Source organism: Amphiura filiformis, chromosome 15, assembly GCF_039555335.1.
Source record: "Amphiura filiformis chromosome 15, Afil_fr2py, whole genome shotgun sequence".
In the NCBI taxonomy this organism is placed as follows: domain Eukaryota; kingdom Metazoa; phylum Echinodermata; class Ophiuroidea; order Amphilepidida; family Amphiuridae; genus Amphiura; species Amphiura filiformis.
Genome location: NC_092642.1, coordinates 28,892,524 through 28,906,419, shown reverse-complemented (window position 1 = coordinate 28,906,419; position 13,896 = coordinate 28,892,524). Strand labels below are relative to the sequence as shown.

Below are 13,896 nucleotides of genomic sequence, written 5' to 3'. Positions count from 1 at the left end.
CCAACCATGTAGTATTTGTTTACTGTAACATTTTTGCATTCACATATTTCCAAAAGGAAGTCTCCTGGATAGAAACTCAGCACTTTTTGATTCAAATCAAAAGCTGATATTACATCATACCAATTACAGAAAAAAAATGAGGGCTTAAGTATAAAATTTGTCCGGCACCGAGCCCATTGAAGCCCTCGATTTGTGTAATACCTGTCATAAAAGCTTATATCATGCAATACCAATTGTAACTATCTAGAATGGCATGATTGATGTAAAAATCATGCAACATCTGGTAGGCAAAACCAGAGGTTCTCAAGTTTGGTTTGAGTAAGGAGGTGACACTGAGAATCAAAAAGTGAACCCATCGCTATATTCCAAATTTCCTAGAAAATAGGACTCATCGGTATATCTAAAGCCAACATTTTCTGTCAAATTTGCATGTATGAAAAAGTGTAAAGTTCAGTTTGCATGGAAAATATGTTGTAATTGTTTATTATTGTATTTTTTACAGGTTGGCAAATGGGAATCTGGCATCTTACATGTAGACCCAGGCCAGGTGAAGATGTACAATGGTAATACAGAGATAAATGCCTTCCAAACAGAATGCCAAGGACGTTGCAGTGAATGCATAGATGAATCCAACAAGAACATTGAATTCACCAGGGTCCCAGGTAACATACAAATTCCTGCACTGTTTGCTATACACGAGTCTGGCGATCATCGTGTGGAATGTGGCGCTATAAGAGACGCGGGTGTCATCAACTTGGAGGCGTTTTTGTACGCTATCGATCTCATCAATGCAGACAACAGTTTGCTTCCAAATGTACGAGTTGGGACGACGGCATTTGATACTTGCTCGAGTAGTGCGCGTGGTGTGAGGGAGCTCTCTGGACTTCTTAGTGGTGTGATGAATTACGATAAGGATGATACTAAACTAAGTGGAAGTTTTTCTACCATTGTGGGCGTGGTTGGGGCAGATAACGGTGATGTTACCAGGGATACGGCTATGTTAACAGGTCAATATAAATATGCGCAGGTGAGTTCAAATGAGTTACTTACACTTCTGGTATTACTTATTAAATACAATACACTATTTTTGTTTCTATAAACTTACGTTTCTTCAGCAATAAAATATTGTATTTCATTGCAAGTCACAGGTTGATCAATCAGCGATAGGCCTACTTGTGACTCGAGGGGCAGTCCCTATCTGATAGTGGCAAGGATGTGCCTCAGCCATGTTAAAACTAGGGGGCTTTCAGGTAAAATGTACATTTACAAATATATGGGGTCATTCAGTTCACAACCCGAATAAAAATGGGGTCATCTGGTATAAAACTTTAAAAAAGGTTGAGTCCCGGTTCTCCTTCTCTAATTCTGTGACAATAAATAAAAAATAATAAGGAATAGGTACTCTATATATTTTGTCACATAAAATTATTATACTTTGATCAGCTCGTAATCGGCGGGAATTTTAACATCAGGGATTAATATCAATATATTTTATTTAGAGAATTGTCTTGTGACACCTCGCCAGAAAAATCACAAATTATTAATTCAAGTCCTATACTTGTCTACTTTCTTAAAACATGCACATTGTAGATCTTCCAGATGCACAATATCACTCTTAACATGGATCTACTTTTTCGGTGTAGTGGTAAAAGCCTAACAATTCCCGCCGATTACGAGCTGATCAAAGTATAGTGAGCGATTCCAGTTGAAATATAATCCATCCACCCCTTCTGGAAGACATGGCCTTAAGGGCAGAGTAATGGGAGAGAACATGGACCTTTTCGAGCATCATTATTTCTGAATTGTATCTCCAAAGTATATAAAACTATACATTTTTGGAAAGGAAATGAGTCAAGGAATCCCATGGTGACGTCAGATTTTTTCAAAAATCTCGACTTTTGATAAAATCACAAAAATCACTTTTTACCCCAATTTTGTTGTGACAACTTTAAAAAAAATCAGCTCGGAGTAAAAAAAAATCAGTTAGCTTTTAATGAAGAAGAGACATGAACTTAGGGAAGGTTTTTTATTTTTTTAAATTAAGTCTCTTTTTTGAAATATTGAAAAAAAACATGTGAAAAAAGCAATTTTGTCATTCTATTCAGCTTAAAATTGCACATAATGGTGTATATTTTTGTTTAAAACAAATATTTTGAAAAAATGAGAAAACCTTCCCTAGACTTTGATGTACTCTAAACGATAGTGCAAAAAAATTACCTTTTGCTTGCATATTTTTCGAGTTATCTTGTCACAAAAATCGTGCAATATTGTCAAAAGTGAACTATGAGAAATCGACGTTTTAGTAAAAAAATGTCAAAATTATGCACAAAATGTCCTTATATTTTAAAACGGCAAGACTTTCACGCTTGTAAAAGCTGTACCTGGTGCATGGTCTTAATATGCATCTTTTTGCAACAATGAATTTATAATGTCTGCTTTTAGTCCGCCAAAATTCAACATAATTAAAAAATCTAAGTGGCATTTTTGACTGCAAATTTGTGTTTTGTTTACACCGCATTTGCGGCGTTAAAAACATACCGAATGCGCCTTGACTGCGTTGGACATACAGCGCAGAGAGTTGCGCCCAGCGTCACGCGCCGCTGAATCACAATATTTAGCATTCACGCATTTCTGACTCATTATTTCCCGCCAATTTACTAAGCTGTCTTGAGCCATGTGACTTTTTAGAATTGAAAAGAGTGAAATAAATCAAGCAAAAATACGTGTAAATATTAGCAAGTTGTATTTTATCAGTTTCAAGTGAAAGAATACATCTTAGTGTTGATAAAAATCAAGAAATCTCAAAATCGGGCGTGGACGAATGTGTCTTCCATTACTCTGGCCTTAAGTAATCTTTCACACAGGGAGTGTGAAATTTAAACTTGGGCTGCCTGAACGGGTGCCTCCATTTGAAATCTACACTCCCTGTGTGGGAGATTAATGTCATGTCTTCCATAGGGGTGTATTTCAACTGGAATTGCCCAATGCACAATCTGACATCTGAGTGTGAAATGTTGTTTCAGAGCAATAACCTAAATTTACATTTTTGAAAACAGTTATGGTGGGTCACATACAATGTTTAGCAACTCATGTTAATTGATCGCATGAAAAGAATGCAACTTTAACCCTTTTGACTGCAGACGACAAGTTCATTTTCATGACCATGTTTGGAATCACCATCAAAATTGATTAAAATGAGTACAAACAAGCCTAGTATTGGCCAATGGTTCTTAGATAGCTCTTGATATTTTGAGAAAATATTTCAAAAGTTGGACTTTTTATGTTGGAGCCTATGGCTAGCACACAGAGCATTAAAATATTGACATGTACTGAAATAGATTATTGCCATTTGTTGTAAAGATTTTAAACTGACACACAGCATTAAGCGCTCCACAGACTCCGAGTATTGTACGTACAATATTGTATGTACAATATGTACGTTATTTAATCTATTGCCATTCCATTTCCAGTAATGTTTCAGTTCTAACGAATGTTTGATGACGAAAAATCGATAATATGTTACATGTAATATCTAGTAGAAATATATTATCGATTTTACGTCATCAAACATTCGTTAGAACTTAAACATTACTGGAAATAGAATGGCAATAGATTAAATAATGTACATATTGTACATACAATATTTTACGTACAATAAAAAGTCTGTATACTGCTTTAACAATGATATTCAGATATGCATCTGGTTTTCAAGCATGGGTTCTCAACCAGTGCTCACAGGTCAATAACTCATAACTGTGACTTGGGGAATAAATTTAAAAGAAGCACAATTCTGACATGGGGTCATGCGTGGTCCAACTATCAAAAATGGGGTTGGATTTAAAAAAGGTTGGAAGCCCTTGGTTTGGGTGATGTAGGCAAACAAAATCAAACTTTGAATATGTGACACGATCTGGTCCATTGAGGCCGAAGGAGGCATTTTTGAAAATTGAGTTACTATAATTATTACTAAAAACAGGGAAAATATGACACAACATCCAATGGGGGGAGTAACACAAAATATATAAACAGAGTTAACTCTGTTTATATATTTTGTAGGGTTTTTAACTCTGTTTATATATTTTGTAGGGTTTTTAACTCTGTTTATATATTTTGTGTTACTCCCCCATTGGATGTTGTGTCATATTTTCCCTGTTTTTAATTTTATCCATTGCTAGTGTGACACTGTTGTATCCTTTTGGATCCATCCTTTGGTTCCCTGCTGGTCAGTTGGAACAGATTTTCCCTGTTTATATATATAATTATTACCTTATGTACAAACATTTAAGCTTATATACTTGCTTTTAAAGTTTGGAGTTTTGTGATGTCTATTTTCTCATGTATTTTATTGTTTTTTACTCCATATTTGTGCCTTTATCTCAATTTCAAATTTACTGCCGTTGGCCTCCATGATGTACAAGTTAATCTTGTATTGTATATATTTATACTTCCAACATACAGGAAATAATAGGCATGATAGGGAACTTGTGGTAGCTTTGAAGTGTATGAGCCCTGATTAATTCATAATTATGCTTATTTTCAGGTGAGCTATGGTTCAGACAGTGAGATAGCAAGCAGTGACCCGTTCCTACTACATGCAGGACCATCCTATGTCACTCAGGCTGAAGGTGTGCTTGCATTAATAAGGACATACAAGTGGCGATATATATCAGTTGTACAAGAAGAGGGTAATCCATTCTTCCAGGGTGAGTTATTTGTAGTTTTTCTTTTTCTCAAAAGAATTCAAAATTGGCACCTGTGGTAGTTGGGGTGGGGGGCAGGTTGCTTCCTCTGGTTTGAAATACAGGGAAAACATGAATTTCTCCAATTAAATTTTATTCAGTGAATCTGTCAGGTCAGGTCAAGACAGGGAAATCACAAAACATGTCATAAAATAAACACCTCTTGGTGATTGAAAAAGTTTGATTTCTTATCAGGGGAATAAACTCCCAATAATTATGAAAGGAAAAGCAAATTGGTATTTTCTATGCGGAGAAAATTGGCTGGAGCTGAAAGACCATGTATAAACCAATAGGGATTTCCAGAAGGTGTCCCCTTTGGCAGACGTGAGAAATGGGTAAGTGCAATAGATGGAACAACCCCGAGCAAGAGATAGGGTGCGATGGTTATTCCAAAATGTCAATATCATCCCAATCGATAACTTTCCGTTAGTAACTGATTTTTTTTTTCCGTTGTTATAGGAACTGCAAATTTCATCAAGTCATCTTCACTTGAAGACATCTGTGTAGCAACGTATCAAACTATCCAAAATGACAGAAGAAACATGGCTGCCATTGTGTCAGAATTAATCAGCGCAGCAGACAATGGAGCTAAAGTTGTTGTAGTGTTTGCCAGTCCCTCTGAAATCAAAGCTTTGATTGAAGAATTGGCTAATCGAGCAGGAAGTGCCGATATTCCACACTTGACATGGGTTTTGGCATTGTCGGAAAATATATACGTGCCAGATTTTATACCAGGGCCTTCTGAAAGTGCCATTCTAAGAGGTGCTCTAGCAATTTTCCCATCTGAATTTGACTTACCAGCTGATTTTCAACAACGTCTAAGACAACTTGATGATAACCCCATCAATCCATGGTATAAGGGGACTGGACCATTTAGTGATGCAGCAATCTCAGAATCCGGACAGAAAGCTGCGTATGTGATTGACGCTACATATGCAATCGCTCATGGGATTCACTATTTGTTGAGTCGAAAATGTCCAGGGGGAGATATCTGCAGTGGATTCTTACAAGCTGATCCAGTCGAGTTCTACCAGGCAATTGCTGGTGTGTCGTTTAATGGAATCAACTCGTATGCCATCTCATTTTCCGATGGCTCCCTTGTGAGGAATTACAAAGTGGCAAACTTCCAACAATCAAGTAACAGCTTAATTGACTATGTTAAGGTAAACTTGTACAAAATGTATTGGGCTATTCCATTTAAAATCCACACTACCCCTGGAAAGACTTTGGAAATATCATCCACAGGGGGAGTATATTTTCAAATGTAATTGGTCAGAGTTACTCATTTTGAAACACATAATCCCCTGTATTATGGGTTTACCTATATCTTCCACAACTGGAGTAAGTATTTCAAATGAAAGTTACCCAATTGTATGTTCTATTCATAATTGATACTCCCTCTGTGGCATACTTTAGGTAAATCTTCCACAGGGGTAGTGTTGATTTTAAATGAAATAGCCCATGAGTTACCATTGAGCCTTCGCATAGATCCGCTATCTTGCAACCAAAACAAGGATCTCATCCTTCAAACACATGTTGTGCATTTCTGTTTTTTTGTGTTTTACTGCAATTCAATATGCAGAATTAATTTATAAAAGCTTACATGCTCATAAAATCATGCATATGAAATGACCTTGCAAAGGGCCATTAAGAATACAGAGAGTATGCAATATGAGATCGCTCATTTATTTATTTAAATAAAATTCTGTCCTCCATAAAGGTACCACATGGTAATTTGCATAAATGCAATAAAACAGGTGATAGGTATGAATGGTTGTGGATTTGATCTAGAGACCTGTCCCTTTGTCATCTTAAGCTATCTTAGAGCTGTCCTCTAACATGACTGGCATTCCAGTTGGTTTATTGCATATGCTCTAGAAATTTCCAGAAATTAGGGCCCAACAAAATCGTTATAGATCATGGATGCTAAAGAAGACAAGGGCATGCACACTGAATTTGTATTTGGAGAAAATAAGAAATACTTCACATGAATCACAAACATTCGCTTTTGTTTAAGTCTGTACATTAAATTCAAGGTGTTTTGAAGCAGTATTGGTTCATGCTATACAAAATAAACCTGGTCCAATTTTTTTTACTTGCTTAGGTTGGAGCTTGGAAATCTGGTGAATACCAACCCACTTTAGCCAATTCTGTACGACTCTTTGATGGTGCCAATGAAGTTGACAATGTACCCTCCTACTGTTCATCATCCATGTGCGACATCTGCGCTCAACCTCCAACTGGTGGGCTCCCACCCACCAGACCACCCGTACCTCCGCAAGAAACTCAAGCACCTTGCAAGAGTGGAAACAAACCTGGCAAGCTAATTGGAAATGGTGTCGGGGTAACTTCATCTGAATTTGGCAGTCTTTGGTTCATAATTCTCATCATCATCTGTGCCATCGGAGTTATCGTCACTCTCATCGTCATTGGGTTGTTGGTATGGCGATGGGATGAACCAATTACAAGAACCATTTCACCATTCCTGTGTTTAGTCATCCTGGTAGGCATCGTCTTACTGTATGGTGTCACACCAATCTATGTAATCCCAGTCTCCAAAGCCATTTGCGGGTTGCAGAGAGTCTATCCAGGCATAGCGTGGGCCGTGTGCTTATCTGGCGTGTTCCTACAGGTGATGAGGCATTGGAGGATAGGACGCAGGGAAAGACGTATCTCCGGAGCGAAAGTGAGCTTCGTAAACAACTCCAGTCAATTCGTCCTCTTTGCATTCCTCTTTGTATTCCAAGTGATTGTTGCTGTGGAATGGCTTATACTCCAACCGCCATCACTTGTACTAAGATCAGAAGGAGATTCCCGTTTTGATTCGTCATCTGTAGATGGACCATCGACACCAGCGCCTACCATGCAACCCGTCATTGACTGTGCTTATACTAATCAGGATATGGTCACCTATGGCATCTTTATCTATCTCCTGCTGGTGTTGACTTTATTTGTCAGCATTCTTGCGAGGCGATATGGTCATGTGATATCGATAATGGAGCTCAACACACTACTCGTTTGTAACTTCGGTAAGTGTGCCATACGAGAAGAGATTGCAGTTTGTCAAAATACCTTGTGCTTTGCAGCCTATACAGCCTATACACTATGCGTGATCTTTGTTTACCTTCCTTCCTTCATGCATGCATACACAGCACATACAGAGACTTGCATCAAGAGGGTCAAGGGTCAATCAGTGGTTGGTGGGCTGGGTTTAACCCCAGTTGAGAACCCAGGAGGCACTTAACACAAATGACCATACAATTATCTTCCTGGGTAGACCCCTGAATTTCACCAAAATATAGTGCTGAAAGACCCCTGACTTTGATCATTTCAGCTCTAAATTGACCCTTAAATTGCTCATTCCTCACATTTGCTGGTCAATTTATTTAAACTGTCATCAAAATTGAACCAAAATGACAATGGTTAATTTGGTTATTTGGACTTACTTTGCTTTAAAATTACTCTTGCCAGATAATTTAATCAGAAATTTGCAGTCACCTTGTTTTCAAGCATAATAGTTGAATTTAGTTATCAAAGATATGTCTTTTTTCAATAGGTTTTATTGTTGCTATTGCTTTATACTGATGATAGCAAAGTGTTTGATGAAGTATTTTGTCTCTACATCTGGTCGCTCTATTGAAATAGCCAATATAGCCAATATATCTGTGACCTTCTACAGTGAAATGAGCGTAAAGTCCAAAGTTTGTGGTTTTGAGACATCCTGGCTAATGACTTGATGTTCTTTGTTTGCTGCACACATATGTGCAAGCCAAAAGTATGTCCTTTGTGAATGGCAAATTGTGCACCCATTCACAAAGGACATTTTTTTATACACATATACTATTGGCTTGAGCAGGTGCGTGTGAAACAATGAACACAAACGCTACAGCCAGAACGTCTCGAAACTCGCAACTTGCGACTTTACGCTCATTTCGTGGTAGCAGGTCACATAGTTTGTGGTTTTGAGACATCCTGGTTGCTGACTTGATGTTCTTTGTTTGCTGCACACATATGTGCAAGCCAATAATATGTCCTTTGTGAGTGGCCCATTGTGCCCCCATCCACAAAGGATATGCATATATACTATTGGCTTGAACAGGTGCAAGTGAAACAATGAACACAAACACAGCAGCCAGAACGTCTCAAAACTAACAAATGCAACTTTACACCTATTTCGTGGTAGCAGGTCACATATGTTGCTAGCAACTTAATTAGTGTCAAATTGCTATCATCAATTGAACTCGAGTCATCTTGGGAGTGACACAAATGACACTAAAACGTTTCATACGCACTATAGTAAAAATTTCATTTGAATGAACAGAGCTGCCAACAGATGTACGCTATCCAATCGCGATCAATATCACATATTTCAAAATACAACACGAACGCAAGACCTTGGATACAACATATGGAAACCTTTTTAGTGAAAAGGACCCTATCAAAATTGGCCTGAACGCACAGGTCACGCATAGTGAACACAGATCGATACAGTCAACGACACTGGAGGATCGGTCGAATTTTTTAAATTTTGACATACGACTCGTTTATTGCTATTTTAAGCACTTTATATTGTGTTTTATTGCAAACAAATACACACCTTTTATTCTGTATTACTTATTTTGCAATATTGTGGTTACAGAATAATACAAATTAAAAATTTAATTACAATTTTTGGCCACAAATCTGAAAGAATCTACACGAACTTTGCGAAGAAGTTTGTCCGTGTTACCACAATAGCCCACTTAACCTCTTCAGCGGGTTGTTTGTTTACTTCCTGATCGATTGGCTTTATGCATTCAGTGCGTCCGAAATGTTTAGGTCTGTGCAAGCGACTAGGATATGAATGACCTGATGACTAGATTTCAGTCCGAATTTGAATTCACGGTTTTTTCTTTCTTGAACACACGCGAGTCTTAATCTGAAGCCATCAAAATGAATGTTACATCAAAGGAAAGCAGTCACTTCGAAGAAATTTTACTCCAGAGATCCAAGTGAATAGATGGCGCTGTTTATTTTTCTGGTGAAGAGAAGCTGACTAGAAGCTCCCGATTTTTCAAGAAACGCGAAATTTTCGCGATTTTTGACTAAAAATAAAAGGTTTACCACTAGACACGCGAGTCTAAACAAGTTTCGAGCATGTTTATTTTTGAAAAAATAAAAAGATCGCAGTGTTTGCTCCATGTAACTAGGAGAGCCAGCTTATATCAATATAAATTATGTTTCGGTGGCAAGAGATGTAAAAAAGGACCCGATTTTAGCCCGTGTTTCCATAGGAGTTCAAGCGTGGAATAGCTCGGAAAATCTTAGTTCCCCAAAGGTTTCGATATGTAATGAAAATACTAACCAATCACGAGTGAGTTGGCATGGTTACGCGGACAATTGTCACACTGTTAGCAGTTGTGTTAATTCAAATGAAATTTCTATTAGGCTTTGAATTTTTATCAGACAGCTAAATACTCGCTCATATTTAGTACCTTTTTTTTATAAATTTGATTTCACAGTTAATTTTGTCATCATTGCCATATGGGCTGCAGTAGAGCTTCTTATTGAAGGGAATCACCACCGTCCCACTACCTGTGCCGCTACAGCTATCACGGCAACCACCACCCTCATCATCTTATTTGCATATCGTGTGAAGGTACTGTTCAGAAACCATGACCCATTTGTGGACACAGCTAGTGTGGCATCTGGAGAGTACTTCAGTGGGACGCTTAACAGAATGCCAGGTGGTAAGCAAACAATAAAAAACTATATCTATTACTGTACTGACGCGAGTATAGTCCCACCTTTGAGTAAAGTCCCACCCCCCATTTGTTTTTTTTTAAGTTATATATTTTTTTCGGTTTTGTATTGTCCTTGGACCTAGAACTATATGCTAGGATCATTCATGGTAGACTTATTAAAAAAATTGCATGATTGTTTGTGTTTTTAATATGAAAATGTTTAATTTGTATTCATGTCATACTCTATTAATGATTTCAAAATGCATTGAATTTGTATCAAGTGTTTGAAAATAAATAAGAAAATTAAATCAATGTCTAAAAGAAAACTGTTTTTTTTTGATCCATACAGAAATGCGTAATGCAGAACACATCTATGATCAACCACCGGGGGTTGAGTATGGTGTAGATATGACCCCTCATTCTAATGGCGCTGCCCGCGCTGAAGTGTCGACAATTAGTTCAACTGGTTCACTAGAGAAACCATACAAGAATAATACCACAGGATTTTAAGCATATGATGCAATAGCCACCTCTATGTGTACTCAATTATATTATACATGTATGTGTAACTTTTAAAGGAGTATTTCGTGATCCTAGCATCCTCTTTTTATGACATTTGTCAGTACAGATCCACGAAAAAAGCCTATTCCCAAAATGTCAGTTGATTCCTATTTTGCGTTTGCGAGTTATGCATGATTATGTGTATTACACTGCTCCATAGACAATGCGTTGTAATTTCGTTCTGGTGCACCAGAACGAAATTCAAATTTCACGATATCTTTGCAAAACGAATTAATCTGCAAGAAATATTTTGTACATAAACATTATGTAGCCAGAGGTTTCCAGTGATATAAAAATCTCAACTTTTTCTGAGAAAAGTGGGGGATGAGGCTGTGGATCACGAAATGCCCTTTAAAGGATAGATGGTGAACAAGAAATGTTTTTAAAAAGTGTAGTAATTTACGAGGAATGTGTAATACTTGAGATGAAATGGGTAGTTTATAGGAGATAGAAAGTGGAACTTGGTGTTAACAAGGTACACTATAAACTCAATATACTGTATAACATATATATACACTATGTAATCTATAACCAGTTTGTTTTTTGGGATAAAACAATTCTATTGTCAATCATGGGTGTTAAAACTAGTTAGTTTTGTAAATTGTAAAATTATATCAATTTAAAAATTGAGTATGAAATGAAATGATGATTAAGGTTTATATTGAAATGGAAAATTGGGTGGAATATTTCCCCTAACCCTTATAGCCATGTTTATTTTCAAGATAGAGATTTTTACCTAAATTAATGTGCTTTCATGCTGGCCATGGAGTGTTGTAGCTTGTTGTAATATAATGAATAAATGTACATTTTTATTAGGTAAAATGAATGTAGACTTTGAGTCTTCCAGAAAGATCTGAACATTTGGATCTGTTGATTTTTCATTATAAATTATTTGGATGGATTGGATGCTAAGGCCTAAAACAAATTTGATTGGCATAACATAAAAAAAATAGGTTAGGCAGGTAGGGATTTAAAAATTTTTTTAAAGCTGTAAATTGTGTTTGATAAAGGTCTTGGAACTTTTTTCTTCTTTTTTTTTAAATTAAATTAATTTTTATTTTATTTTTAAGGTCGGTCGGGTTACGCCAATCAAACAATATTTTTTTAGGCCTAAATTAAAGTATGGGATTATTGCTTGATTTATACCAGTGGTGTGTCGACTATTTTAAAATGTAATAGTTTAAACACACAACAAAAAACAGAACAGTTGATGGGAACATGTAAGGTGTGACAAAACAAAGAAACAGGTGAATTTGTGCTGATACATATCAAAGTATAAAGTCCATATGCCTTCCTTGAGGCAGTAAATTAGATATTGTTTTTATTCAATCTCTAAAAGTAATGACAATAAGTATTTAGGCCTATATAAAATTATACATTTTCGGAGAGGAAATAACACAAGGAATCCAACTAACATAACAGATTTCTTCAAAAATGAGCAGTTTTTGAGAAAATCGCCAAATTTGATTTTACTTTGCTGACTTGAGGAAGCTATATAGACTATAGATTAATTTTGTGATGGTACTGGCTAGGTTAAAATGTTTGCTTGTCCTTGCCTAACTTACCTCAATCTTGAAAATTTGGACAAAAGTTTTCACCATACATAAGAATACCAACCCTAATTTGGGAAATTCCAGTTACGGTGTTTTTCATTTGTCTTTCAGAATTGTTGCCATCATGAAAAGTTTTCTAAACAGTTTCTTCACATATAAAATATATGAATGAAGTGATACAGTAGAGAAAATCTCAATTCACACCTATTTGGTTATTTTTTACTAAGTTAATTAAGCCTATACATGTATTGTTACATGTTATAAAAACTAGTGTTTTGCAATACTAAAGATTTGAAACAAGCCACTCTGTTGTGTTTAATATACTGTACTTTTGCTTGTTTTTTACAGTACTATGTTAATAATCAGTACTAGATTATGTAGTTCTATTTTTATGCTCCATATATTTTTATACAAAATATCAGTTTGAAACAGTACTAGACAAAACTAAATATTTTTATTCAAAGATTGTTACCGGGATTATCATTTGGAAAAGGAACTGCGTGTAATCAAGAAGCTCATCAAGGATTTTGAAAGGGACAATGGGTTTAGAAAAATCTGTATGTAAGGCCATCTTAATGTAATAGTTTGTCTCAAAGCCCCCGCGTGCATTAGCAAATTAGCCCGCATTTTGCCTGTTATTCCAGCTGGATTTGAATAAATTTCATTTTTATTCCGCTGTTTCTTTTTCTTCAAAACCAGCACGCAAAAATCTCATGCCTTGTCAAAAAGCTTGTCCCATAGATAAAAAAATTAAAGTAAAAAAAAAAAATTGTAAAAAAAACCTGCATTCTGCATTAGGTTTTTACTTGGGAAGGACTTTGAGGCAAACTATTAAATTAAGATGGCCTAAGCAGTAGCAGCACCAGTATTTTTTTCATGGGGGCATGGGGAGCAAAGAGAATTGGGGGGAGGAATTGACCAATTTTGGACATTATTATATTTTGATGAATCCAAGTGTGTGAAAATATTGGATCCAACACATAATAATGATAAAATTGGATGCTTTGCGCCCAATATTTATTGGTCTCGCTATGAGTTTTAAAATATTGGACTCGACTTCGTCTCGTCAATATTTAAAAACTCACAGCTCGACCAATAAATAGGGGCTTTTAATCGATCCAATTTTATATCAAAATTGTAGCAAAAAGTGGAAATTATCGTAATTTTGGGGTTTTACTGGGGGCATGGGGGCAAGACTTCAGACAGGGGTATTTGTACCCCCTAGGTGCTGCCACTGTGTGTGAGGCAATCTAGCAAACTGGCATTTGTCAGTATTGATTTTGAGTTGTTGACAAATGATATGTGATCAATTTATTTCAT

At 36.3% G+C, this 13,896-nt stretch overlaps 1 protein-coding gene across 1 annotated transcript in view; it reads left to right on the top strand.

Annotated features, from left to right (window-relative positions):
• LOC140171460 (uncharacterized) overlaps nt 1–13,463 on the top strand; it is a 55,749-nt gene extending 42,286 nt beyond the window's left edge. Inside the window, exons 15-20 of the mRNA XM_072194731.1 lie at nt 503–1,027; nt 4,541–4,703; nt 5,199–5,902; nt 6,844–7,768; nt 10,241–10,468; nt 10,812–13,463. Coding sequence (XP_072050832.1) covers nt 503–1,027; nt 4,541–4,703; nt 5,199–5,902; nt 6,844–7,768; nt 10,241–10,468; nt 10,812–10,972 — 2,706 coding nt within the window. The 3' untranslated portion in view covers nt 10,973–13,463. The remainder of the gene's footprint in view (nt 1–502; nt 1,028–4,540; nt 4,704–5,198; nt 5,903–6,843; nt 7,769–10,240; nt 10,469–10,811) is intronic.
• Nucleotides 13,464–13,896: the final 433 nt, after the last annotated feature.